This window comes from Telopea speciosissima, chromosome 11 (assembly GCF_018873765.1).
Source record: "Telopea speciosissima isolate NSW1024214 ecotype Mountain lineage chromosome 11, Tspe_v1, whole genome shotgun sequence".
Taxonomy (NCBI): Eukaryota; Viridiplantae; Streptophyta; class Magnoliopsida; order Proteales; family Proteaceae; genus Telopea; species Telopea speciosissima.
The window spans coordinates 6,909,824-6,934,451 of record NC_057926.1 but is presented as its reverse complement, the minus strand read 5'-3'; the positions used below and the strand labels follow the sequence as shown (position 1 = coordinate 6,934,451).

Genomic DNA, 24,628 nt, shown 5'->3' with positions numbered 1-24,628 from the left:
TCCTGACTCGATCCTTATCCCGCGAAACTCGGGTGGTACTGACGTGGCATCGTGATCCCCGGTGGGGCGTTATGGTAGCTTCCGTAAAGGAGGGCTCAGCCTCGGTGCTTGGCCTCAGACTGTCGTGGAATGGGCGCTAGGCCTCAGACGGCTGTGGCCTCGGCATATGCGGCATAAGAGTTTCCCCGGCCACACTGGAGCTCGATCGAATCATAGCGGCTGATCTTAGGCTGACTTGCATGGACTCGGCTCATGGCTCGGCTGGCCTGAGCCTCGGCTATGCTGAGGAGGTTATTTACTCACTTTGAACGAGGTATGGCATCACGCACCGGGTGCTCGGCCTGGTCCTTGGCGGGCTGAGTGGTCAGCCTATGTACTCGACCAGGTCAGAAATGAAGTGTTGCTTCCTTCCGGGTGAACGATTCGGCCCGGCCTTGGGCGGGCTCGGCTCGGCCATGGGCCTTAGTCTCAGCACATCTATGTGGCGACCTCCGGTTGGTTGGGAGATTTATGACTCATCACAGGCCCCCCACTCATTAAGGTCGGCTCGGCTTTAATGAGTAGAACCTTTGCGAACTGATTATTTTCTCCTAAGGCCGAGTCCGAGGTAGTGGGTGCTCATCTTTCGGGCACGCCTTATTGAGGTCGGTATAATCGACACACATTCTTCACTTCCCGTTTGGCTTGGGAACCATAACGACATTCGCCAACCAAATCGGGAACTTCTCTTCTCGGATGAACCCGGACCGCTGGAGCTTCTCTACTTCCTCTTTGATCGCGGCTTGTCGATCAAGGGCGTAGTTCCTTATCTTCTGTTGGATCGGCTTTCGGCTCGGATCCACATGGAGTTGGTAGCGGATCCGCTATGTGCCTCGGTATACCCTGTATGTCGGGGGCCGACCAGGCGAAGACGTCAGCATTCACCTTTAAGAAGCTTTCGATTCTATTCTTTTGTTCTTCGTTCAACAACGATCCGAGTTATACCGTCTTTGTTGGGTCTTCGTCACTGAGGGAGAATGGGGTGAGGTCTTCCACAGGTCTTCTGCGCCTCTCGGTGAGCTCATCCCTCTGATCCTCAGGGAGGTGCTCGATGCACATTGCCATTCCTCGGACGTTGCCCTTATTTTGCTTGATAAATGTGGCGTAACATTCTCAAGCCTTCTTTTGGTCACCTCGAATTTTGTCAATGCCGTTCTCCGTGGGGAACTTCATCTTCAAGTGTGTCGGCGAGATGATGGCTTGAAGAGCAGTCAATGATGGGCGACCGAGTATGGCGTTGAAAGCCACCACCGATCGTACTACCATGAATTTGACTTGGATCGTTGTTTGACATGCAGCTTGTCCGAATGTGACCAGTAGGTCGATTGAGCCCTTGACTGTTGCAGTGGCACCCGAGAACCCATGGAGGGAAGTTCCTTCGAGCTTGAGTGCATCATCTCCGAAGCCGAATTGTCGGTACGCATCGAGCGACATAAGGTCCACGGATGCACCCATGTAGACCAATACCCATTGAACGGGTCTCCTCGCGATTTCTACTTGCACCACCAAAGCATCATTATGAGGCAAACTTATACCTTAGAGGTCAGCCTCGGTGAAGGAGATTGTCGTCTCAAACTTTGACTTTTTGTTTGGCATCTCAGCAACCCAGACGAACCGCGTATTTACCTTGGCCTTTCGAGTGGATTCTTGTCCGGGCCCTCCAAGGATAGTGTATGTGGGAGCTCCTTTGTCATTACTCGGCCTGGACCCATCATCTTTCTTCACAACTCGGGCTTTATCCTCTTCATGCTCGGCTCGTCTATTCTCGAACCTCGGCTCGGCCCTCTTTTGGTCGCGGTCTTCAGGCTGTCGACTCCCCCGTTCTTCTCGGCCCCCCTTAATGTACTGCTCCAAGTGCCCTACCTTGATCAGCTCTTCGATTTCTCGCTTCAGCTGATAGCATTCTTCGATGTCGTGACCATTGTCTTTGTGGAATAGGCAATACTTGTTGGGGTTCCGGGATGACCCGGCTTGCATCGATCGAGGTCGGCGGATGTATCCATCATCTTGAATTTGCATCAAGATCTCCTTCCACAACGTGTTCAAGGGGGTGTACTCAGGACTCCGAGCTCGATCGAACTTCTCGGCTCGGCTGTCAGTCCGGGTCTGCTTCTCATCCTTATGGTCGTCAGCCACCGATCTCTTCTTCTCTGCCTTGCTTTTAGTCATTCCGTGCTTGGAGCACCTTCGCCATATTCGTAAGTCATTACACCTTTCCAGGAGCTCGGCCATATTTTTTATTGGTTTTCGAGCCAAGTCCCTGATCAGGTCCATGTTGGTGAGTCCGTTGCTCATGGCCATATAAGCCGTGGCCTCATCTAAATCCTTAATGTCTAAGGATTCCTCGTTGAAACGGGAGACAAATGCTCGGATCGACTCGTCAGACCTCTGTTTCACACTGAGGAGGTTGACCGTCGTCTTCTTATGCTTCATGCTACTTTGGAAGCGCATCACGAAGGCTCTGCAGAGCTGGGCATAGCTTGTTATGGAGTTCGGCGGCAGCCATGAGAACCAAGAGGTCGCCGCACCCTTGAGGGATGAGGGGAAAGCCCGACAAGAGATAATTTATGTTCCCCCGTACATGGTCATCATCGCGTTGAAGTAGTTAATGTGATCCGTCGGGTCGGTCATCCCATCATACCGATCAAAGGGAGGTGGCTTGAACCCGGTGGGAAGAGGTGCAGTCATGATCTCAGACGGATAAGGATGTCGCCCGACTAGCGAGTAGGTGTCCGGGGTCGCTTGTTTCTTCAATCCTTCGACCTACTCGGCCAGCTCCCGCAGCCTTCTTTCCATTTCAGACTCGGGAGCTCGGTCGTTCTGATCCCCGACTCGGTATTGGTCTTCTCCTTCCTCCAGTTGAGGTCGGCTATTTCTACCGTCGGCTTGGTGTAAATTACCTTGCTCAACTGGCTGAGGTCCGCCATTGCGCTCCTCGACTTGGGATCGGTTCTTACGATCGTCCCGTAGAGGTCGGCCACTATACTCAGCTCGGTTGGCCTCACCCCCTCAGGCCCTTCTCTCCTCCTCGACGTTTAATCCACGAGGGCTTCTCTGCTGCTCCTCTCGGATGGGTGGAGTTCGGCGTCGGGGGCTGTGCCGAGGTCTTTCTCCATCCGCCTGGACGTGCCTACCATTGGGCTCCTCCCACGGTTCTCGGCGTCCTAGTGGTCGTACATCATCGCCGAGGCGACCAGAGAACACCGACCTTCTTGTGACCGAGGCCGCCGATTCAATCTCTCGCCACGACCTCGGGCTTTGACGATGCCCCTGCTTGTTTCGTCAAGCGCTCCTATTGGGATGCGGAGGAGGTGTCTTCTGATGGGGCGGATGCTGCTCGGCTAGAGTCGGCCCCGACTCTGACCTCCATTCTGCTCTGCATTTCCCTCGATGAGTACGGGTGCCAAGGGAGGTGCCACTGGCGGCTGACCCAACAACCCGCCCTGAGCCATTTGTCCCATGAAGGTTCGCAACATCTCGTTGGTGTGCAGCAGTTGGAGCTGAAGGTCCATGACTTGCCGATTATTTACCGATGCTTCGAGGTCCAAATTTTTTGGCAAAGTTGGTGGCGGCGCCATGGTCAGCCCATTCGGGTTAGGCTCAGCTCAAGGCTGACCTTCCACTGCCGCCGTGTCCAGCACGCTTCCTCCATTTCCACCCTCCGACGATGGAATCGGATTGGAGGTAGCGCCCGCACTGCGCTGAGTTACTCCCCCTCTCGAGGGTCTTCTGGCTGCGCCCTGCCGCGACATCTCAGGTGGTGGCGAGTGTCTCGCCTATCGATTGGGTTGTAGCTCATCCCCACGGGAGGCTGAGCCATGTTGCCCTGATCTCGTTTGCACCACCATTGTCTTCGTTCCTTGGATTGGCAGAAATGACGATGACTAGTCGACGTCGTTCCCATAAACGGTGCCAAATCTGTTGCGGATGAAAACCTTCGATGCCCAGTTGGCCCACAGATGAGCCTGTAAAAACCGAGTGAGCACAAGAAAGCCGATGTGGCTCCTGCCTAGGACTCTCCAACGCTCAAGTCAGGTCTCCAATGCAACAGCATAACAGCTAGTAAAAAGTGAGATGAGTGTTTGAGCTCCATACCTGAGTATTTATAGAATGAGGTGAGGCGGTTGGAGGAGTCCTTGTATGGTAAGAGTCCTCTGTTGGTAGGGCTCTTCCGCGCAGGGCAGAGTGGAGAGTTATTTTCGGGGTCAGACTCTTGTTAAGGTATGAGTCCTAATGGGAGTGTGATTCGGTATCGTGATGAGATCGTGGCTCGATCCTTATCCCGCGATACTCGGGTGGTACTAACGTGGCACCGTGATCCCCGATAGGGCGTTATGGTAGCTTCCGTCGAGGAGGCCTTGGCCTCGATGCTCGACCTCGGACGATCATGGCATGGGTGCTAGGCCTCCGGACGTGACCTCGGTGCTCGGCCTCAGACGGCCGTGGCCTCGGCATACGCGGCATGAGAGTTTCCCCGGCCATGCTGGAGCTCGGCCGATCTTAGGCCGACCTGCATGGACACGGCTCATGGCTCGGCTGGCCTGAGCCTCGGCTATACTGAAGAGGTTACTTACTCACTTTGAACGAGGTATGGTATCGCGCATCGGGTGCTCGGCCTGGTCCTCGGCGGGCTGAGTAGTCGGCCTATGTACTCGGCCAGGTCAGAAATGAAGTGTTGCTTCCTTCCGGGTGAACAGTTCGGCCCGGCCTTAGGTTGGTTGGGAGATTTATGACTCATCACTCTCCACCTCATAAAGTATTCTGCTTTTTTATTGTCAAGGTTTTCCACACAAAGATTATATATATGAAAACCCAAAATCCTAATCCTCACATAATTTTAATTCTACCCCCTACATGTAATGGACCCAAAACCCACCCAATTACAAATATAAGCCAATAACAATTATGTGGACCCGCAGAATACGAGACATACCTAGCCCCAACAATCTCCACTTGGCTTGGATTCTTCAAACAACCCTAAAGAAGACCAGTGTTGATGTTGATTCTGCAAACTCCCCCCCGCCCCCATTGTCTTTGCCTTTCTCCCATGCCCAAACGGACTTGGTCCACACCCCCACCTAGGGTGTCCTTGCATGTCCACCATACCCAAACAGGTATGGCCCACACCCCCAACCAAGGTGTCTCATACAGCTTATTGTTGTTGCACGATGTGATGTGGCTCCACCTCTCCTACTGCTGCAGCTCACTCCGGGAGATCATTGCTACTCATCAAATCCGCAGCGAAAGACACCCGCAAGACTTGCACTTGTTCATTGCCTGAATCACCTGCAATCTCTATCCTCCATCTGTACCTCTTTCATGAGTTCCACACAAGCTCCACCTGTTTCAATACTCCCTGCAAGTCTATACAGATCACTGCTACTCACCAAATCCGCCCTTGCATCATAATCATGGCCCCTCTTAAACCCTGAGAACTCCACCTTCATATGAGCATCTAAAACAGCTCAAATCTAGTGATCCTAGTTAAATCAGATTCATCCTTAGATCCGGTACATGTCTCAAATGAGCATCTAAAACCGCTCAAATCTAGTGATCCTAGTTAAATCAGATTCATCCTTAGATCCGGTACATGTCTCATCCCAGTCAAAGTTCGCACAACGCCATCAAACATGTGAATCTATACAGTCCCAATCCTAGTAACTTTGCTTTCCGCATTACTTGTCAATTTGACAATACCACTCTCACATGCACGTTATATAGGAAATTGATCTCTGACTAAACATATATGAAATGAACAACCAGAATCTAAAATTCAATCTGAAGTATCCATACCTGATGATGTAGTGAGAAGGATATCTCCATTCTCCCTACGCCTTGGACAATTCTTCTATATATAAGCTTCCTCCTCACAATAATATGTTATTTTGCAATCTTTAGATTTTAAACGACCCTTGTACTTGTTGAACTCCTCCTATCTCTCACTTGACATGCCAGACCTTGACCATCATCTGCAACCAAGGCATCACCCTCCTCTGACGCCCACATTACAGCTATTTTTTTGTCGTATCTCATTCATATAACCTCATCAAGTTTAAGAGTATCTTTACCAAACATTAGTGTAGTCACAATATGATCAAATGAAGGAGGCAGTGATGCCAACAAGAGAAGTGTCTTGTCCTCCTCTTCGATCTTCACATCAAGAGCCAACAATTCCATCAATATCCTCTTGAACTCATCCAAGTGCACCTCAAACTTCTCTCCCCTAATAACCGAAGACCATATAATTGTTTCTTCAAAAATAGCTAATTTATCTACGACTTGGACTTATACCTACTCCCAAGCTTTGTCCAGACTTCCTCTGGATCCGCCAGCCCGATGATCTCATGAAAAGTGTTATCTACAAGTTATAACTGGATCTTACTATTTGCTAAATCTCACAACTCTTGTCAGTCATTGTCCTTCATCTTCTCTGACTTTTCTGATTTCTTCCCAAGAGCCTTGATTGCCCCCTCCCTCGTAAGAATATTCTTCACCCTTTATTGCTACAAGGTGAAATCATTATGGCCATCAAATCATTCAATAAAGAAACTTGAACCCTTCACCACCATCATATTTACCTAACCTGTGTCATCCATACCTGCCATTGACCAGAACAAATCGTATTATCATTAATAACTTTACGAACCCACAAGAACTATACTAACGTAGCGCAACCTATGTGATCCATCCCTTTCTCTGAGTCCGAAACGCCAAAAAATCTTTGGAACATTAACCTCCGTACAACACCCTTTGCACAAAATCAGATTTCTTGTACGGAGCAAAAGCCTGTACAATACTAACTCGACAAAAAAACTTTTTTTTTCACCAAACCTAAATTTCTCCTTTCTCCTTTCTCACATTCTTCTCAATTTGTTTTTAATCCATAATAATTACTTTTCAAAAAATAAATAAGGCCAAAGATTTTATGCACGGCCATGTCCCCTGTCACAAGGAGTTGGAAAAGTCAAACCCTTCACCTTTATTAAAGCTTCGAAACTCCTAAAAACAAAAAAAAACTCTCTACACCATTCTCCACCTCTTAAAGTGTTTCCTATTGCTTGTTACCATGATTTTCCACACAAAGACAATATTTAGGAAAACTCAAAACCTTAATCCCCACGCAATTACAATTCTACCATGTATATGTAATGGACCCAAAACCCATCCCAATTACAAATTCAAGCTAATAATAATTACATGAACCCACAGACTACGAGACATACCCAACCTCAACAGTTATGAGATATAATGTAATGTAGTTGAACAGATTACCGATTTCTTGGGGGGGTTTTCCATGGAAGCTATTATTTGCAATGTTGAGGGAATGAAGAAAAATGAGATTTCCCTGGGGAAATCTATAGGTTACCTCTCAAGCCCTTTTAAATTCAAGTTGATAACTTATTGTTGATGACAATGGTCACATGTGATCACTTCACTTTAAACCAAACAGAGCATAGTAATCTTAGGAGGGGACTGCCGAGGTATATAATTCGGTTCACTTGATGATATCAAGCAAACCATTTCTGGCTTTTTGTATTAGTCCCTACCTTAAGGCCCATGTCACAGTTATTCCTTTTCATGCGTTAAATTTCAGAGTTGTCTTTTTTTATTTTCAAATGCAATAAGCTTTCAGTGTTTTCCAAAACTGCTTTAGCAAAAATAATAATAGTGTTTTCCAAAGAGTGTCAATACGAAAATCCCTTCCAGAAATTTGATTCCTTTTGATTCACTAGGGAGGTTTGAATCAGGTTTTCTTCCTTATACTATACTATACTTCTGCTGCACATTTATTTAGCTTAGAATACTTGTAAGAACAATAGGTTAAGAAAGCATCCTTCAACTAGGGTTTCACAAGAGCTGTCTGATGAACTGTACCTTTACTGTTTCATCCTCATAGTTCAGTGAGTAATTAGGTTGTCATTAAAAGGAAACATTAACTGTCAAAGCCTAACCTGTACCACCACAAGAATGATCCTTCCTCATTTGACTATAGCAATTAACTACAATCCAGCAAGTAATTTTTACTCTGATTTCCTTAATATCCATTTTGCTTGATATATAGTGCTCTTGTTTCATTTTCCAACTAGGCATACTAGAAAATTCTCATTTCCAAAGAGTTAGTTATGGCAGCTGCAGAATGAAACCATGATCAGGCATCAACCTTTTGTTTTCCCAATGCTCTAACTCTTACTCTGCAATCTGCATGTTAGCTAATTGGAGAATTGGAGTTAATAAAGGAAGTGATTGGGAGCATACAAATCCACAGAATGAGAAATTTTCAAAGCTGCAGCCAACTCAATTTAGTGCAACTCAGAAGTGAGTGGCATGTTTCTGTCCTCTTCCCCATTACTTAGAAAAAATGAGCCACCGGTTCAGGTACAAGATACTATCATTACCACCTGGACAATTAGACATTCAACCCGTAATCGCAACGAACCAATTGCAAGAGCGGTGCTCTACCAACTGAGCTATATTCCCCCGAGCCAAGTGGAGCATACAAGGACCCATCAAGGATGCCTTTAAGGCTCATCTCAATGGGTCAAGTTATGTAATTTGATTCCAGTGTGGCTTATAACTGCACCTGAAACCAAAGCTTTCCACTTCTCTGTTCAATGCTAATGCTTTTTCACTTCAAATAATACAAAAGAATGAATATACAAAAATTTGCAAATTTCGGAGTACTGGAAACTAAAAAAAAAAATTGACCAAAAACTAACCAGGTAAATGCATATGAACAGTAACAAACACAACTGACTACAATTTAAGTAACAACTACAAGTGAGTACAATTTTGACTTTCTAGCAAATGGGGGAGATCATGAGGCTATAACAGAATGGCCATTGTTCTGTCCTAGGCCAATACCCAATCCTATCGGGACACCATTGGCCTTCCCATGGTTATTATGGTTACAATGAGAGTTGTGAGTGTGGCCACAATGTGTTCTTGAGTTCTTAGAATCTACATCAACAGAAATGTGGCCATTGATGTTGACATGGTGAGAATGTGCCTCCCCGTTTTGCAAGCTTGAAGTCCTAGATATCTGAATCATTCCAATCTCGTCAGAATGGTTGGGTTCTTCCATGCATTCCACATCCTCATTGTAGCCATTGATCAAGAAATCTGAACAGTTCTTCCGGATGCCATGATCATAGGGATTTCTGAACCGACCATTGGGCCCTCTTAGATAGCTATAACGCATAGCATTTGCCATTTCATTTGTTGTGATGTTTCGGGAGATCTACAACCAGTAAAAGGTGAGTCTATCACATAAATAATAACTGGTACAAATAATTTTAATTCCTTAATGCTTGCTGACAAGTTTTCTTTACCAAAATCCAAAAAAAAAAAAGGGATGGATTACCAAAATTATTTTTTTAGGGGGCAGTTAAAAGCCACAGAAAAAGGAAAAGTTTCAAGTAAACTCCCATTTTTATAATGATTCTACTGGATAATTTTCCTTACACATGGTTTTTTAACTGGAAACAAATTAGGTCTGTAAACAAACAAGGTATCATCTCTCTGACCCGTTTATCCTGGATACGGATACAATGTTATCATGTTCGATTAAGATCCAATCCATTTATAGCATGTCCGAATAATTTTCGGTCAGATATTGGCAAAGCCATATCCAAACCATTTTGAAGTACTATATAATATAAATATATGTGACATAAATATGTATATATATGGAATTGAATGTAACAAAAGGTTATATAAATTTCATTTAGCATAACATGAGGAGTATTTCTGAAGCAAGATTTTTACAAATAAAGGTGTATAAGTAAAAACAGGTATAGAAATAGGAGGTAAAAGAGGGATTAAAACATACGTAATTTTTATCGGATATCCAATTACCGGATCGTGTACGGACAGTTAAAACAGATACAAATATGGATACAACTTTCATATCCATCGGATATCGTATATTCTATTAAATAAATGGGCGGCATATGGATATAGCTATACTTGGCCCATTTACAGCTCTAAAACAAATGGAGCCTAGAGAAATAAAGCAGCTTTTACATTCTTAAACTCTGACCTTACATATAGATATTGATAAATAATTAAAAAATATATATTTCTGGAAGGAAACATACCTGTGAAGCCTGTACAACAGTCAAGACTGCAACACCAAAGAAGAGGAAGAAGTCCACAATCAGAAAAGACAAGGCCCCCCCATGGTGAGTGCCAACATGATTAATCCATGCTCCAAAAGAAGATGGAGCTATTGGATCCTTCAAGACTCCTGCATTAGGAACAAAAGCTTTCAAAGCCTTTCAGTGGGCAAAACTGCCAGTGTCACTAATTTAGAACTTCATCTCTAGAAAATAAAAGGAGGGGGGGGGGGGGAAATCAAGGAAGTAGTTCAAGAGGACACATACTTGTAAAAGCGACTACACCAGTAATCATCATTGCAGATATTTCTAGAACAAGAAACAAGAAGAAATCCCATTTGTTTTTCTGCAATGAAGAATAGATAAAAATTGGTCAGACAATGGGCCATAGCACCAGTATCAGTGCTCATATTCAAAATGAGAAAACGCAACCATCAAGCAGATCCTTAGGATAGTCTACCAGCGCCCACATAGACATGGTAACTCTGCAATAAGGAGGAACCAACATCCAACAAACAACAACAAAGCTTCAAATGCCACTATTTCACCGACCAGCCACCAGCTGATCGCAACCATCAAAATGAAACATTTTTCCAAGTTCCGTCTAACATTTTGTAGAGAAAGGATTCAACAGCCTCTAGATAGAGCTTCTGTAAATCTTGTCACTATTAATCTAATACAAGCTTTCCTTTTCCCGGAATAGTATGATCATCTATTAAGTATCCTATTAACAGCACCGACATCCTCAATGCCCCCCCACCCTAAATGTATTTCATGATTCGGTGCCCATGGTACATTATCCCTGTGATCTACCTTAAGGTCACGTTATGTTCCACCCTCCCCCTTTATTTTTTCTAGAAATATGTTCCATCCAATGCTAAAAGATTGGCAGTGGTGCAAGAAGAAAGGTAGATAAATTGAAGACGCAAATTATCAGTGTCAAAATACCTTGCCAATGCAATTGGAAACCCAAGGGCAGTGATGATCAAATTGTTCAACACAACGATCACAGGTGGAACAGTGTTTTGAACGAAGAGGCCTGACGATCTGAAAAATAAGGCGAAAAGAAAGTAAATTAGACATTAGCCAGGAGAAAAAATGTTATTCGGAGAAACAAAGCAACAATGCAAATTAGACACAGCAGGATATGGCACCTTGCATGTCGCACAGAGCTGAGACCAATTCCCAGCTAGCAAAGCAGGATGACCAAGCTCAATCTTCAATAAAGGTTCCTATTGGAATCATAGAGGTGAAGAGACAGTAAATGTTCTGAAAAGGAAGGACGGACGAAAAAGTAACCAAGACAGAAGCCAGAAGACACTGAGAAAAGAAATTTCAGTCTGTTTTAAGTCTAAATGATGTCTGCTGCCAAGAAATAATTACGAACTGTGACAAGAAATGGCAAATGAATGAGACTCACGTCATCCTTCAGATTCTGTGAATCATGTATATTCATTCCGACATAACCTGGATCCTTCCTAACCAAACAAAATCAGAAAAATAAGCCCCAGGAAGTGCAAGCATGATCATCCAACGAACATTATCAGAGTATAATCCTAAGTTGTTCCCATCTGCAACATAGAACTACATATATAAGCAGCAAAAGCATAACCCTTCAATGTGACAGATGTTCGATTTTCCGTCTCCCCCCCCCCCCCCCCCTCCCCCCTCCCCCCTCTCTTTCTATTCCGATAGAACCACAGTTCTTTGGACTAGGAATAGGATTGAGATTTGGATTCAGACCAGTCCCAGCCAATCCCAACTTAATCAAGAGCATTGCTGATCCACTGAAAGGAATGGATGAACCACAGTGAACAATTCAATCCACCAGGTAATACAGTTTTGATAGGTCATTTGGTCACATTCAACTCTAATTTGGATTGCTGCAGTCAGGATTCGGATCTGCTGATCCTTGAAAACATGTACTGGACTGCATATACAACAACAACAAACTCAGCCTTATCCCAACTTATGGGGTCGGTTACATGGATCCAAACAAAAAAAAGTTAAGGAAAACTGAGTTCTAACCAAAATAATGGAAGGAAAAGATGGAAAAAGCGGGGTGGGGGAAGAGAAGAGCAATGAAACAGGAAATAGGTAGTAAGAGGGAAGAGGCACCGCCCAACACGTCAGGAGAATCTCAGCTAAATGGGAGAGAATGCATATGTGCGGCATAAAAGAGAGAATTTGTTTCCTAGGTGAAAAGAATAGACAGATCAGAAGAGTGAAATAAAATAATTTATTAATTATAATCCTGGTATCAACCGCAGCATCAGTAGGTCTAACATATAAAGATAAAACTCAACTCAACTAAGCCTTTTTCCCAACTAAATGGGCTCGACTACACAGATTCTGTTCCACCATTCTGTAGATCTAAAATGTAAAGATAAAACTAAAATGTCAACTACATTTCTCCATTAGGTAACAGGGTCAGCAATCAATACCATTGACATGGAAAAAACAAGGTCGACATTAAGAAAAGTTACCATAAAATGTTCACAACACAAACCACAAGTTAAAATATTAGAAAAACATGGGATGGTACTAGTAACCATTTTCTTCTTTCTTTCTTTTTTTTTTTTCCCCTAGACATTCTCTTCACCAGTCATAGAAGAAAGCATTTAATCCAATAAATATGCAGCGCACACTCATGATCTAGAAGTGTTTCTGTAATTCACTTAATAATTGCTCAAAACCAAAAGAATATTTACTAGAGAGCATGCTCACAAATATCTACAACATGTTAATAAGTTTTATATAATTAAAGTTAATTTCTCTCATTTTGAAGAAAAGAACGTGTAGAAAATCTGATGGTGATGAAATGTGAAGCATTTACAAGGGAACAACACACTTCCAAGTTTCGCCCAATGGTATTTCCAGAGGTAAATAAAACAGATAACTGATGGACTCTTTTGAATCTTGAATAGTATTTTTTTACCACAGGGGGGGGTGACTCGACCTTGAATAGTAACTTGAGGAACTACTTTTAACTCAGCCTGGTTCTTGGATAATTATATTAGATGGTACCAGGACTGTGCTATATTTTTGATGACGCACGGTACCATTTTTATTCAACTAGAACAAAAACTAGATTAGTTATTTGTGCATCAGTAATAATTGAAATCCAGAGATCTTTATTTGATGGCAGTATAGGAACCCCAATCGATATAAATCAATAGATGGAAAACTGGATCCCCCCCCCCCCCCCAAACACCAAAAAGGGGGGGGGGGGGTGGGGAAATCACTGCTTATTGCCGTATTGCAATCGCTACAAAGAATTACCTTCAATGTATGCTAACAAGTAGTCAACATTTCCCTCTTTTTCCCAGGTAAAATACAAATGGTCTTTAGAAGATACCTGCTACACCTGTAAAACATCACTAGACCAGCAGTTGCAAGAAAAACTCCCAACCATGCAAAAAGCCCAAATCCAGCTGTTAACTTCGGCAGGTTTGTTGCTGCAGCCAATCAAGATAGGAATAGCTAACGTAAGTTTGCTAGATTGATATTGAGAATGCATAAAGTGATTCTTATATGCAACATTGAAGCACTATACCCATGACGACCGAATGAATATAGGTCACTAGCAACATAAGGATTATACACCAAAGTACAGGTGCAAGTCCTAGCTTTGCAAATTTCCCCAAGCGGCTGTTTCCATCACAGCGTTTATCAAACAGCCTTCTGGCATTTCCCTGTAAAATTAGACACATAAGAACATTTCATGCCCCGCAGAAGATAAATTAGGAACTCAGCAAGCACTCATCTCAGATCTCTTTGAAAAACAATTGCGCACTTTAAGGCCCAAAGAAAGATTGTAACGTCTCTCAATAGCCATTACTCAATCGTAATATATTTCGATACCGGGTTTGAGTTAGATTATGAATTACTGAGAGTCCTAACACATTACCGCTGTTGGAGCTCTTGGCAGTGTTGTGATTGTTGGCAACAAGGATTTGGCAGTGCTGTGGTTGTGAAGACAGCATTCAGTTGGTCTGAAGGGTATCTTTTGGAATTGTATATATATTCTCGTTAAAGGACCAAAAACGCATCTCTGGAGCCCTAGTGAAGAAGGAAATCGAGGAGAAGTCATCTTCTACCATTCCGCCGTGATTCGAGAGCAAAGGCGCGAAGGAAATCGTCAGAAAACATCGGATTGGTTGTTAGCGATGGATTCGAGTGCTTGATTCGTCATGTTGAAGATCTCACAGCATTCATTTGGAGTTGGGAGTTTTCTTTTGAGAAGGTAAACGTGTTCACAAACCATTGTGTACTCTGTTAAGGGTTGGGTTTGTGATTGAAATCTGATTATTGGGTTGATTGATTGTAAGACTGAGGCCATTTTATATTGGGGATTGAAGTCCTTGCCCTCACTGAGGTGAGAGGTTGAAGCAGGGTAAGGGGTATCCTGGCCGAAGGGGCGGCTAATTGTACTGTTGTTGAGTATTGGGCATATACGAAACCCTGAGGGGTATTGCTCCGTGGACATAGCCTTCACATACTATGAGGTGAATCACGTAAATCGTGTCTCTGTGTCTACTTTTATTTGTTGGAGACTAATCCCTGTTTTGCAGAGTGGGTTTATAGTCTTGATAGACCTAGCCACATTCTGGTGGTGCAAGGTGAGACTATAAGTGACTGTGTGGTTTGCAAAAGATGCCGTAAAATTTAAGGGAACTGATTCACCCCCCCTCTCAGTTCGATCCGGCTTTCACAACCACCAACAAAAATTAAAGTGGTTTGGTCATAGAATACCTACAAGAAAAAAAGCAACTTGTCTGTGATTCTTATCAGAAGCAAGTTGGGCTGGTGTAAAGCCAGTTTTATCAGTCACCATCAAGTCTTCTTTCTTCCCTGCCTGCACTAATACGGTGCATGCCTCTAGGTTCCCCCGAATAGCAGCCCAATGAAGTGGGGTACAACCTAATGAAAGAAGGAAACAACTGCAAGTAATATTATTCTACAGTCAAAATGAGTTGCATAAAAACTAGAATATATCTCCTCTACATCAGCAGAATGCATCAATGACAGTTCAAGAAATAAGAGGTCAGCTTATGAGAAAACAGAGCACACAATATTACCCTCTTTATCTTGTCGTGCCCTATATGCATCCAGAAATAGAAGAAGCCGTATACAATCAGCAAAACCTTTGTAGGCAGCCCTAAGAAGCTCAAAAGAATCAGTTATACCATAAGGTACAAGTCCAATGAACGTAATCATTGATGCCCATAAGTATGGACCACAAAATGTTTTTGACTTCATAAAGACTTCAAATTCTCAAGCAGTACAAACCCAACGTTAAGGATCATAATATATCTGTGTATGACGGGCATGTGATAGCACCCAAGACAAAATATGACTTTCCCAGAAAAGAATTTAAGCCCATGGTAAAATAAGCAACTTAGCATGCATATGATTTTCATATTAATGTGCACAGTACCTGTTTCTGAAAAAAAGTCTGTGTCCCTCATTAAATCTAAAATACCAGGGGAAAAAAGCTGCCCAATGCTTACATTGAGCATATAGCATACTTCAACTTCTGCATATTGACACTACGCATACTCCGGATTGTCACCGTTTTTTTCAATGTCAAATGTATAGTGCAGATATTTCCAATGTCCTCAAACCTACTATGGTGCAAAGCTTTCATGTTACATCAGTTGTACTGGAGGAAACCATGAGGAGAACCATGATGTCCATGATGGATAAGGGACTTAAAGGTAGATTTATTAATGCAGTTTTAGTGCAACATTACGGCCCATTTTGATAGTACTTGGCTATGGGCTTCTGTTTTAAATGTGCTTATTTGTAATGGCTCAATTATAAGGCCCAAATTTTAGGTCCATAGGGGATACACGAAATTAGTATTTTAAGCTTATCCTATTTGTGGGACCCTGTTTGGAGGTGTTGAAATAGGCTGCTTACTGCTTACCCGATTGGGGTAAGCAGTGCTAGTTCCACTAGGATTGGTCCTACCTGTCCTAGCTTACTGATTAGTCCTAGTCGAGTTAGGTTGGTTAGTCCCACTTTATTTATGTTTCATTTTCTTTATTTTTTATTTCCTTTTATTGTTTTTCCCCAGCTGAGTTCTAGTTTGGGATTCCTAGTTGTATTAGGAATTCCTAGTAGGACTAGGACTGAGTTAAGTTTCTATTTTCAGTTGTAATTCTGTTCTTTATATAAACAGGGCCTGAATGATCGAATTAATCATTCAAGCATTCTCTACATCTCTCTTTTAACATGGTATCAGAGCTAGTCTCTCAGATCTAGCCTGGTTCCTAGCCCCCCACCCTCCTTCCATTATCACTCGATCTCCATCTTCCCCCCCCCCCCCACTCAACTCTCTTCACTTTTTCTAGTTTTTTCTCCACTTAGGGCAGATCTAATGAGGTGATTTGTAGATGCTGCCCTAATATTTCACCTCAACAATTGATGATTTAAGAAGTTCTTTGATCGATAGCTGCTGCCCACACTTCTGCAAATTTTTTTTGGAGTTCTCCCTTATTGAACATCAGATTCTCTTACAATTACAGGCTGGTTTTCTTGGGATCCAACACTGCAGGTTTTTCTGGACAGCTGCTGTCTCTGTTTTTCTTCCTACCATTGAGACATATATCCATATCACTCTCCAGGTTTTTTTTTGAACAAATATTCAAGACCTGCTGCTTCTCGATTTGGTTTATTTCTCCTCTCTGCGTGAGCAGTTTTGTTGCACAGATCTGCATCAACTTTGAAGACAGATTCTGCAAATTTTTTTACAACATGAAGACCCCTGAATCTCAATCGACTTTTCTTCTAGGGTTTCCTCAAAACCCTAACTATCGATTTTTTATTTAGGGCTGGTTCTTGTTGCTACAGAAGGGACTCATCTTTCAGTTTTTATACTGTTTTGTCTGCAATATGGGGCACTCAGATGTAACCACGGCCAACTCTGGAGTTGATTCTCAGCCGCGGACAGAATTTCTCCCTTATGCTGCAGCTATTAAACTTGAGGGATCAAATTACCTCATCTAGGCCAGATCTATCTCCTTGACTGTGGCTGATAGGGGACTCACTGGCCATCTTACTGGCACCACCACACAGCCTACTAAAGCAGGTGCTGCCCATACTAAATGGGCTGCCAATGATGCTATGGTGATGTCCTTTATTACGAATTCTATGACCACTGACCTCTCCAGTCAATATCTACTCCTTGACACTGCTACCCAGATCTGGACGGCTGTCAAGGGAACTTATGGCCGTTCAGGTAATGATGTTTAGGTGTATGACATCAGGAAGACAATCCAACATACCACTCAGCAGGAGCTGTCTGTCACTAAATACTATGCTGCCCTCAAGTGTTTATGGCAGCAATTGGATCACTATGCTAGATTTTCACCTACTACTACTACTGACATCACTGCCTATCATTCCTATGTTGATAAGTTTCGGGTCTATGATTTCCTGGCTGGCCTCAATGATGATTATGATCCTATCTTCTCTTTGATGAAATGCCTATCCACCTCAACATGCTTAGTACGATCATGTTGTACAGGATTGTGTGCTATGCTGATTGCAGCCTTGTTGTCACAGTACAACATCATAGGAAGACGAATAGGAACACCAAGATCTTGTAACAACCCTTTAAGCCAGAGTAACTCACAAATACCCTGTGCCATAGCTCGAAACTCAGCTTCGGCACTAGAACGGGCAACAACATTTTGCTTCTTGCTACGCCACGTGACAAGATTTCCACCTACAAAGGAGCAATACCCAGAAATAGACTTGCAATCTACAGAACCAGCCCAATCAGAATCAGTGTATACTTCGATCCGTAGATGACCATGCGTAGACAAAAGAATTCCTTTTCCAGGAGTTGACTTCAAATAGTGTAAGATACGAAGAACAACCTCCATATGAGAAGAATAGGGATCATGCATAAACTGGCTTACAGTACTCACGGCGACAGCAATGTCAGGACGAGTGTGTGAGAGATAAATCAACTTCCCTACAAGTCTTTGGTACCGGCCTTTATCAACAGGCTCCCCTTCTTTCTCGTTGAGTTGAACAGTAGGGTCCATAGGAGTATTTGAAGGATGGCAGCCTAGCAACCCGGTTTCAGCTAATAAGTCTAGGACATACTTCCTCTGGGAGAGAAAAATGCCTTTAGAAGATCTGGCCACTTCAATCCCAAGAAAGTATCGTAATTTCCCTAGATCTTTAATCTCAAATTCTTGTCCAAGGAAGGTCTTCAATCGTTTGATCTCATCGCCATCATTACCAGTAACTACTATATCATCGACGTAGACTATAAGAACAGCGAGTTTTTCACCAGTCTTCTTTATAAAGAGTGTGTGATCAGCATTACTCTGCTTATAGCCCACAGAAATCATAGCTTTGTGGAACCTGCCAAACCATGCTCGAGGTGACTACTTCAGCCCATAAAGTGCACACTTCAGTTTACACATTTTTCCTTGGTTTCTGTTACAAGAGAACCCTGGTGGGACGTCCATATACACCTCCTCATCCAGTGCTCCATTTAGGAAGGCATTTTTTACATCTAGCTGCTGCAAATCCCATCCAAGGTTGACTGCACAAGATAATAACACACGAACAGTATTCAACTTTGCAACAGGTGCAAAAGTTTCCTGGTAATCAATGCCGTATGTCTGAGTAAACCCCTTGGCCACGAGCCGTGCCTTATACCTATTCACAGTGCCATTAACCTTCTGTTTCACCACAAACACCCATTTGCATCCAACGGTTTTCTTCCCAGGTGGAAGAACCACAAGCTCCCATGTGTTATTTTTCTTCAAGGCCTCCATTTCTTCCATCATAGCTTCCTTCCACTTTCCGTCTGATAGAGCTTCCTGCCAATGGTTAGGAATACGAACAGAAGAAAGAGAGGAAACAAAAGCATGAAAGGATGGGGAAAGTGAGTTATAAGAAACAACATGAGATATGGGATGTTGAGTGCAAGTCTTGACACCTTTGTGAAGAGCAATAGGTAATTCAGGAGAAGGAATATTACCAGGTGGAGAGGCAGGTTCTAGATCCGGGTTCAGCAATTGGATGGGTACTGGAGCAACAGTTGATTGAACCTGCTTATGTTTCCTTCCATAGGTCTTCACAGTACGGTAATCAATCCTCCTCTGAAATTCACTAATAGTCCTCTAGATAGGAGTTTGGACCGGGGTAGGTTGCTCCTCTTGAATAGAGATAGTCTCCCCCTGAGTCAAGGGAAGTACTGGGGACAGGCCGAACTGGTTCAGACTCGTGGTAAACAGACTGAAGTGGAGGTGGAGAGTCAATAGTCAACACATCTTCACTAACACTCTCCCCCTGAAGAGGTGGGGACACATAATATGAAACATGTTCATGAAAAACAACATCCATGCTAACAGAAGTCCGGCGGGAAGGAGGGTAATAACACCTATACCCCTTCTGGGTAGCAGAGTAACCCAAGAAAATGCAGCGGAGACTACGTGGGTCAAGTTTACCAGGGGACCTTGTATCCCTGGCATAACAAACGCAGCCAAACGCCTTAAGGAAGAAGAGCCAAGTAATAGCTCAATAGGGGCCTTGGAAAGAAGAACCCGACTGGGCAGCCTATTAATTAAATAGGCTGCAGTAAGAACGGCATCTCCCCAATAAAGGGAAGGGACATTGCGAGCAAACATAAGAGCTCTAGCCACCTCCAAGAGGTGACGATTTTTCCTCTCAGCCACACCATTTTGGGCTGGAGTGTCAACACAGCTGGTCTGATGGAGGATTCCATGGGTAGCAAGGTATTTTTGGAACTGACCTTCCGTATACTCTTTCCCATTGTCACTCCTCCAAATTTTAAGAGTGGCAGTAAATTGGGTCTTAATTAATTGATGAAAGTGCTGAAAGTAAGAAAAAACTTCATTTTTTGTGTGCATAAGGTATACCCAAGTGAACCTAGAATAGCAATCAATGAAAGTGACATACCACCGATGGCCAGTCAGGGAAGCTTTCCTACTAGGCTCCCATACATCAGTATGAACAGTATGAAATAAGGAAGAGGATCTCTTATTAGAAATAGGATAAGTTGAACGTGTCTGTTTAGCCAAGACACATGGTTCACAAAAAAACTCTTCCTTATTACAATCCTTAACTAATGCTGGAAATAAATTTGATAAAGTTCCTAAGGGGGATGGCCTAGTCTAGAGTGCCATTTATGTATTTCGAATGAAAGATGCCGAAGGTAAAGACGAGTAGGTGTAGGATCTCCATCAGCGGTGCACAATCCGCCATGCACTTTACCCGATCCAATCGTCTTCCCCGAGTCCAGCTCCTGAAAAACACAGTGAGTTCGAAAAAAAGTCACTTTACAATTTAGGGATTTAGTGATACTGCTAATGGAAAGAAGGTTAGTTGTAAATTTGGGAATATGCAACACAGATGGTAGGGTAAGGGAAGGAGAATAACCAATGGATCCTTTCCCTGAGATGGAGGAGAGGGACCCATTAGCAATTTTGACTTTATCTTTACCAGAAGCAGGAGAATATGTATAAAAAAGGTTAGAAGAACCTGTCATGTGATCAGTAGCACCGGAATCTATGATCCATGGAGTGGATACTACCGATGCACAATGACCAGCAAAAGAAATACCTGTACGGGCAAAGAAGGAACCTGAATTGGCAGCAGACGTAGTAGAGGCAGCGGATGTGTTCAACATACGACGGAGAGCCTGGAGTTCTTCCTGAGAGAAATCGATGTCAGCAGTAGGAGTTGGGGCTACACTTGCATTGTGATTGGCTTTGCTTTTAGACTTAGCACGTCCTCGTCTAGCCTCAAAATCAGTAGACTTGCCATGTAATTTCCAACACTGAGTCTTCGTGTGATATGGTTTGTGACAATGCTCACATTTCACAGGCTCTTTAGTAGTGGTAGCACCAACACTGTCAAAAGAAGTAACGAGAGTGGAGGCAGCAGTCAGTAATGCTGATCGCTCAACTTTGGGAGTAATCATCATGGCAGCCCTTCTTGTCTCTTCACTGTGAACATAAGAAAAAGTTTCCTCTAAAGTGGGGAAAATTGTTTCATCCCAATTTAGTCAAGTTGGGCATGATCGACATCTTTGCTCCAACTTGAGGGGGAGTGTTGAAATAGGCTACTTACTGCTTACCCGATTGGGGTAAGCAGTCTTAGTTCCACTAGGATTGGTCCTACCTGTCCTAGCTTACTAGGATTAGTCCTAGTCGAGTTAGGGTGGTTAGTCCCACTTTATTTAGGTTTTATTTTCTTTATTTTTTATTTCCTTCTATTGTTTTTCCCCAGCCGAGTCCTAGTTTGGGATTCCTAGTTGTATTAGGAATTCCTAGTAGGACTAGGACGAGTCCTAGTAGGACTAGGACTGAGTCCTAGTAGGACTAGGACTGAGTCCTAGTCGAGTTAGGGTGGTTAGTCCTAGTCTTGCTATTGTGCTTGCTCATTATGATGGTTAGTCTTATTATGTTGTTAGATCTTCCATCATTGTCTCTTTTGAAGCATTGATAACCTTGTTGCATGTCACAGAGCTTATGAACTCTTAGTGGAAACAATGTCTGAATAACCGGGTTGATCAGTACCTTAAGGTTTTAATTTTCAAGAATGACTTCAACTAACTACAAATGGCAGCCCATTTGGTATAAGGCTTTCAGTTGAGTTTACCTCAACTAGCTTTAAATGACTAGGAAAACAAATACACTTCTACCCTCTAGTAGTGGCATTGTATCGATATGAAATTTGGACATATATAATGCCTTTAGGGTCAGTCTTTTAAATAGAGAAATAGTAAAATCAGAAGTGTTCATAATTTCAATTGGTCACATTTGTTGACTTTCTATTGGTGTTACAGAGGTTGGGTTTTACGGAGTTACTAATTGGGATATTTGTGAATATGTAGATCCGCGAATAGATGAATAATGACCAGTGGAACGATGAGGCTTATTGAAAACGCAGGAAAATAATTGTCTTAGCTGCAATTGCTTGTGCTATAGCAGCTGACAAATATTGTAAGATGTACCTCAGTAAGGATCGGTATCGCGGTGAAGCTCTCTGTGATCAAGTCGAGACAAAGAGAATTATTGGTGTATTTGACACCACTTGTCGATCTCTAATTAGGATGAGTAGGAGGGCATGTTTTAGTTTAGCTAAAATGGTTAGGCATAGGGGTTTTCTCTATGATGGCAAATTTGTGACAGTGGAGGAACAACTAGTTATTTTTTTACACACAATTGGCCACAATGCCAAAAACCGAGTCGTCTTACACCAATTTGGTTGTTCGGGTGAGACTATTGGTAGGTATTTCAACCGTGTTTTGTGTGCAATACTTCAACTGCACACAGAACTATTGAAACCTCCAAGATCCACAACTCAGCCCCAAAAAATACTTACAGTACTTCAACAACTGCATTGGAGCCATAGATGGTTCGCATATCTCTGCATGGGTATCAGTTGACCAGCATCGAAGATTTCGTGATATGAGGGGGAATATATCACAGAATATCTTAGCTGTCTGTGACTTCGACATGAGGTATACATATATCCTTTCAGGATGGGAAGGTTCTGCATCAGATTCTCGAATACTAGATGATGCCATCCTCAAGGAAGGAGAAGAAAAGATAGTTGTACCTCGAGGTAAGTACTATCTTGTTGATGCTGGGTTTGCTAACCAAGTGGGTTTCTTGAGACCATACCGCAATGTTCGTTATCATTTGAAAGAGTGGAGTAACTCCGAACATGCACCAGCTAATGCGAAGGAATTATTTAACTTGAGGCATTCTAAATTGAGAAATGTAATTGAACGTTCATTCTCTCTATTGAAGTCCAGATTCAAGATACTGAAAAATCAACCAGAATACCCTTTCAAGACCCAATCCTAGATTGTGATAGCATGTGTTTTGCTACATATTCATATTCTCACTAAAAACACTGTTGAAGAAGAGGAGTGACATGCACAAGAAGAATGGGAAAATTCAGCCAATAATGAGAATGAGATCAATCCTAAACAAATGGTAATTAATGATGAGGTGGATGAAGATTATAATAATGTTGACATGAATCAATTCCGAGACGAGATGGCAGATAAAATGTGGGATGACTGGGTCGAAGGTTACAATGAGGAGGAAGGAGATGAAGAAGATGAAGAAGAAGATTCCGATTAGATTTTATTTATGTGCTTTGTAAACATTTGGGTGGTTATGTAATTTGATGGTACAATGGGTTTTGTTGAAACATTTGGTTTGTTATGTAATTTAATGGTACAATGGGTTTGTTATGTAATTTGATGGTACAATGGGCATTATATATTACGAATTGTTCCCTTTTTGCAGCTTCTGTTGTTACCTGCTGTTTGGATATGTAGGGGTAGTGTACTGGTTTCTAGTTTGATGGTTGTCTTGCTGCTGCTTGCACTTGTCATTTTCAGTCTTTTGGGAGATGGGTATGAAAAAAAAAAGTGAGGTGGAGAGAGATGGATATTTTAGGTATATAGTATGTACTTATTTTTTCCTCTCTCTCTCTTCCTTTTTCCTTTCCCTTGAGTCCATGACAGAACATATACTTCAGGAGAAACAAATAATACATGGGTGTTTGTTCCAACTCCTAAGATTTACTGCCCCTCTTAACCTTGTGAAATGTATCATTAGTTCTTGGGGCTTAAACATGTTCTAGATGTGGTAGCTACTAAGCTTTATGTTCTTGAATGCTCTTAACTACTGTTCTGTTTGATACTGGGGTAGCAGATGATGGTTTATGTGAATTATGGAATGTCGGGTAGGTTTAGGCGCTGGGAGATGGGGTCAACTTAAAAGTTTCGTCAAAAGTTCCTCTTCTTCTTCTTAACATGGATTCCACTTAAAACTTTAGAAGATAAACAGCTTTTGTTTTCTCTGTCTTTTAGGTTATTATTAACCAACCCCATTTCAGATTTCTACAACTTCACCAAAAATCGGCCAAATCAAGCCCGAACATAGAAGATGGATTCTGATCTCTCTTTGATCTTCTATATCTATATCACATATATAGAACACAAAAAAAAAAAAAATTAAAAAAATATATATATATATTCTTCTTTCATAAAGAACTATCTCACCATTTCTTCTTTCTCTTCCTTGCTGGGAGATGGGGTCAGGATTTCTTGATTATTTTCTTTCAAGGTTCTTATTAAACTCTTAATACATTATGGCATTGGGGGCTGTTGCTAGTCTCTTGTAGGAGAGAAAAGAGGTGTGGAAGGGTGTGGAGAAACTCTCTTTTTACTGTATTCATTCTTATACAAATCGCGAATCTGTTACTTGGATTAGAACCTCACTTTCTATGTAAGAAAATTTTCTGTTTGAGTGGACATGATAAATATTGGAAGTGGGAAGTTCACGGGGTTAGAACTTGGAAGTGGAACAACTTTAATTGTCAAATACACCTACTAATTAACGGGGTTAGAACTTGGATCATGTCTGAAATTTCTGAATGGCATTTGATGTATACAT

General features: G+C 42.6%; 2 protein-coding genes across 2 annotated transcripts in view; both read right to left on the bottom strand.

Moving 5' to 3' along the window:
• Window positions 1-1,575: 1,575 nt before the first annotated feature.
• LOC122644721 lies at window positions 1,576-2,490 on the bottom strand. The gene has a single exon (XM_043838114.1). The coding sequence runs from the start codon at window positions 2,488-2,490 to the stop codon at window positions 1,576-1,578; it is 915 nt and encodes a 304-aa protein (XP_043694049.1).
• Window positions 2,491-8,807: 6,317 nt separating this feature from the next.
• LOC122645685 (protein S-acyltransferase 24-like) overlaps window positions 8,808-24,628 on the bottom strand; it is a 28,782-nt gene continuing 12,961 nt past the window's right edge. Inside the window, exons 4-13 of the mRNA XM_043839013.1 lie at window positions 15,236-15,315; window positions 14,914-15,077; window positions 13,711-13,849; window positions 13,513-13,612; window positions 11,575-11,632; window positions 11,309-11,386; window positions 11,103-11,201; window positions 10,422-10,500; window positions 10,137-10,285; window positions 8,808-9,277 (exon numbers count right to left, since the gene is read on the bottom strand). Of these exons, the coding sequence (XP_043694948.1) occupies window positions 8,855-9,277; window positions 10,137-10,285; window positions 10,422-10,500; window positions 11,103-11,201; window positions 11,309-11,386; window positions 11,575-11,632; window positions 13,513-13,612; window positions 13,711-13,849; window positions 14,914-15,077; window positions 15,236-15,315 (1,369 nt within the window). The 3' untranslated portion in view covers window positions 8,808-8,854. The remainder of the gene's footprint in view (window positions 9,278-10,136; window positions 10,286-10,421; window positions 10,501-11,102; window positions 11,202-11,308; window positions 11,387-11,574; window positions 11,633-13,512; window positions 13,613-13,710; window positions 13,850-14,913; window positions 15,078-15,235; window positions 15,316-24,628) is intronic.

What these genes read in the sequence shown, in the direction of transcription:
- LOC122644721 (XM_043838114.1), bottom strand. Translation starts at nt 2,490, where the DNA reads ATGCGCTTCCAAAGTAGCATGAAGCATAAGAAGACGACGGTCAACCTC.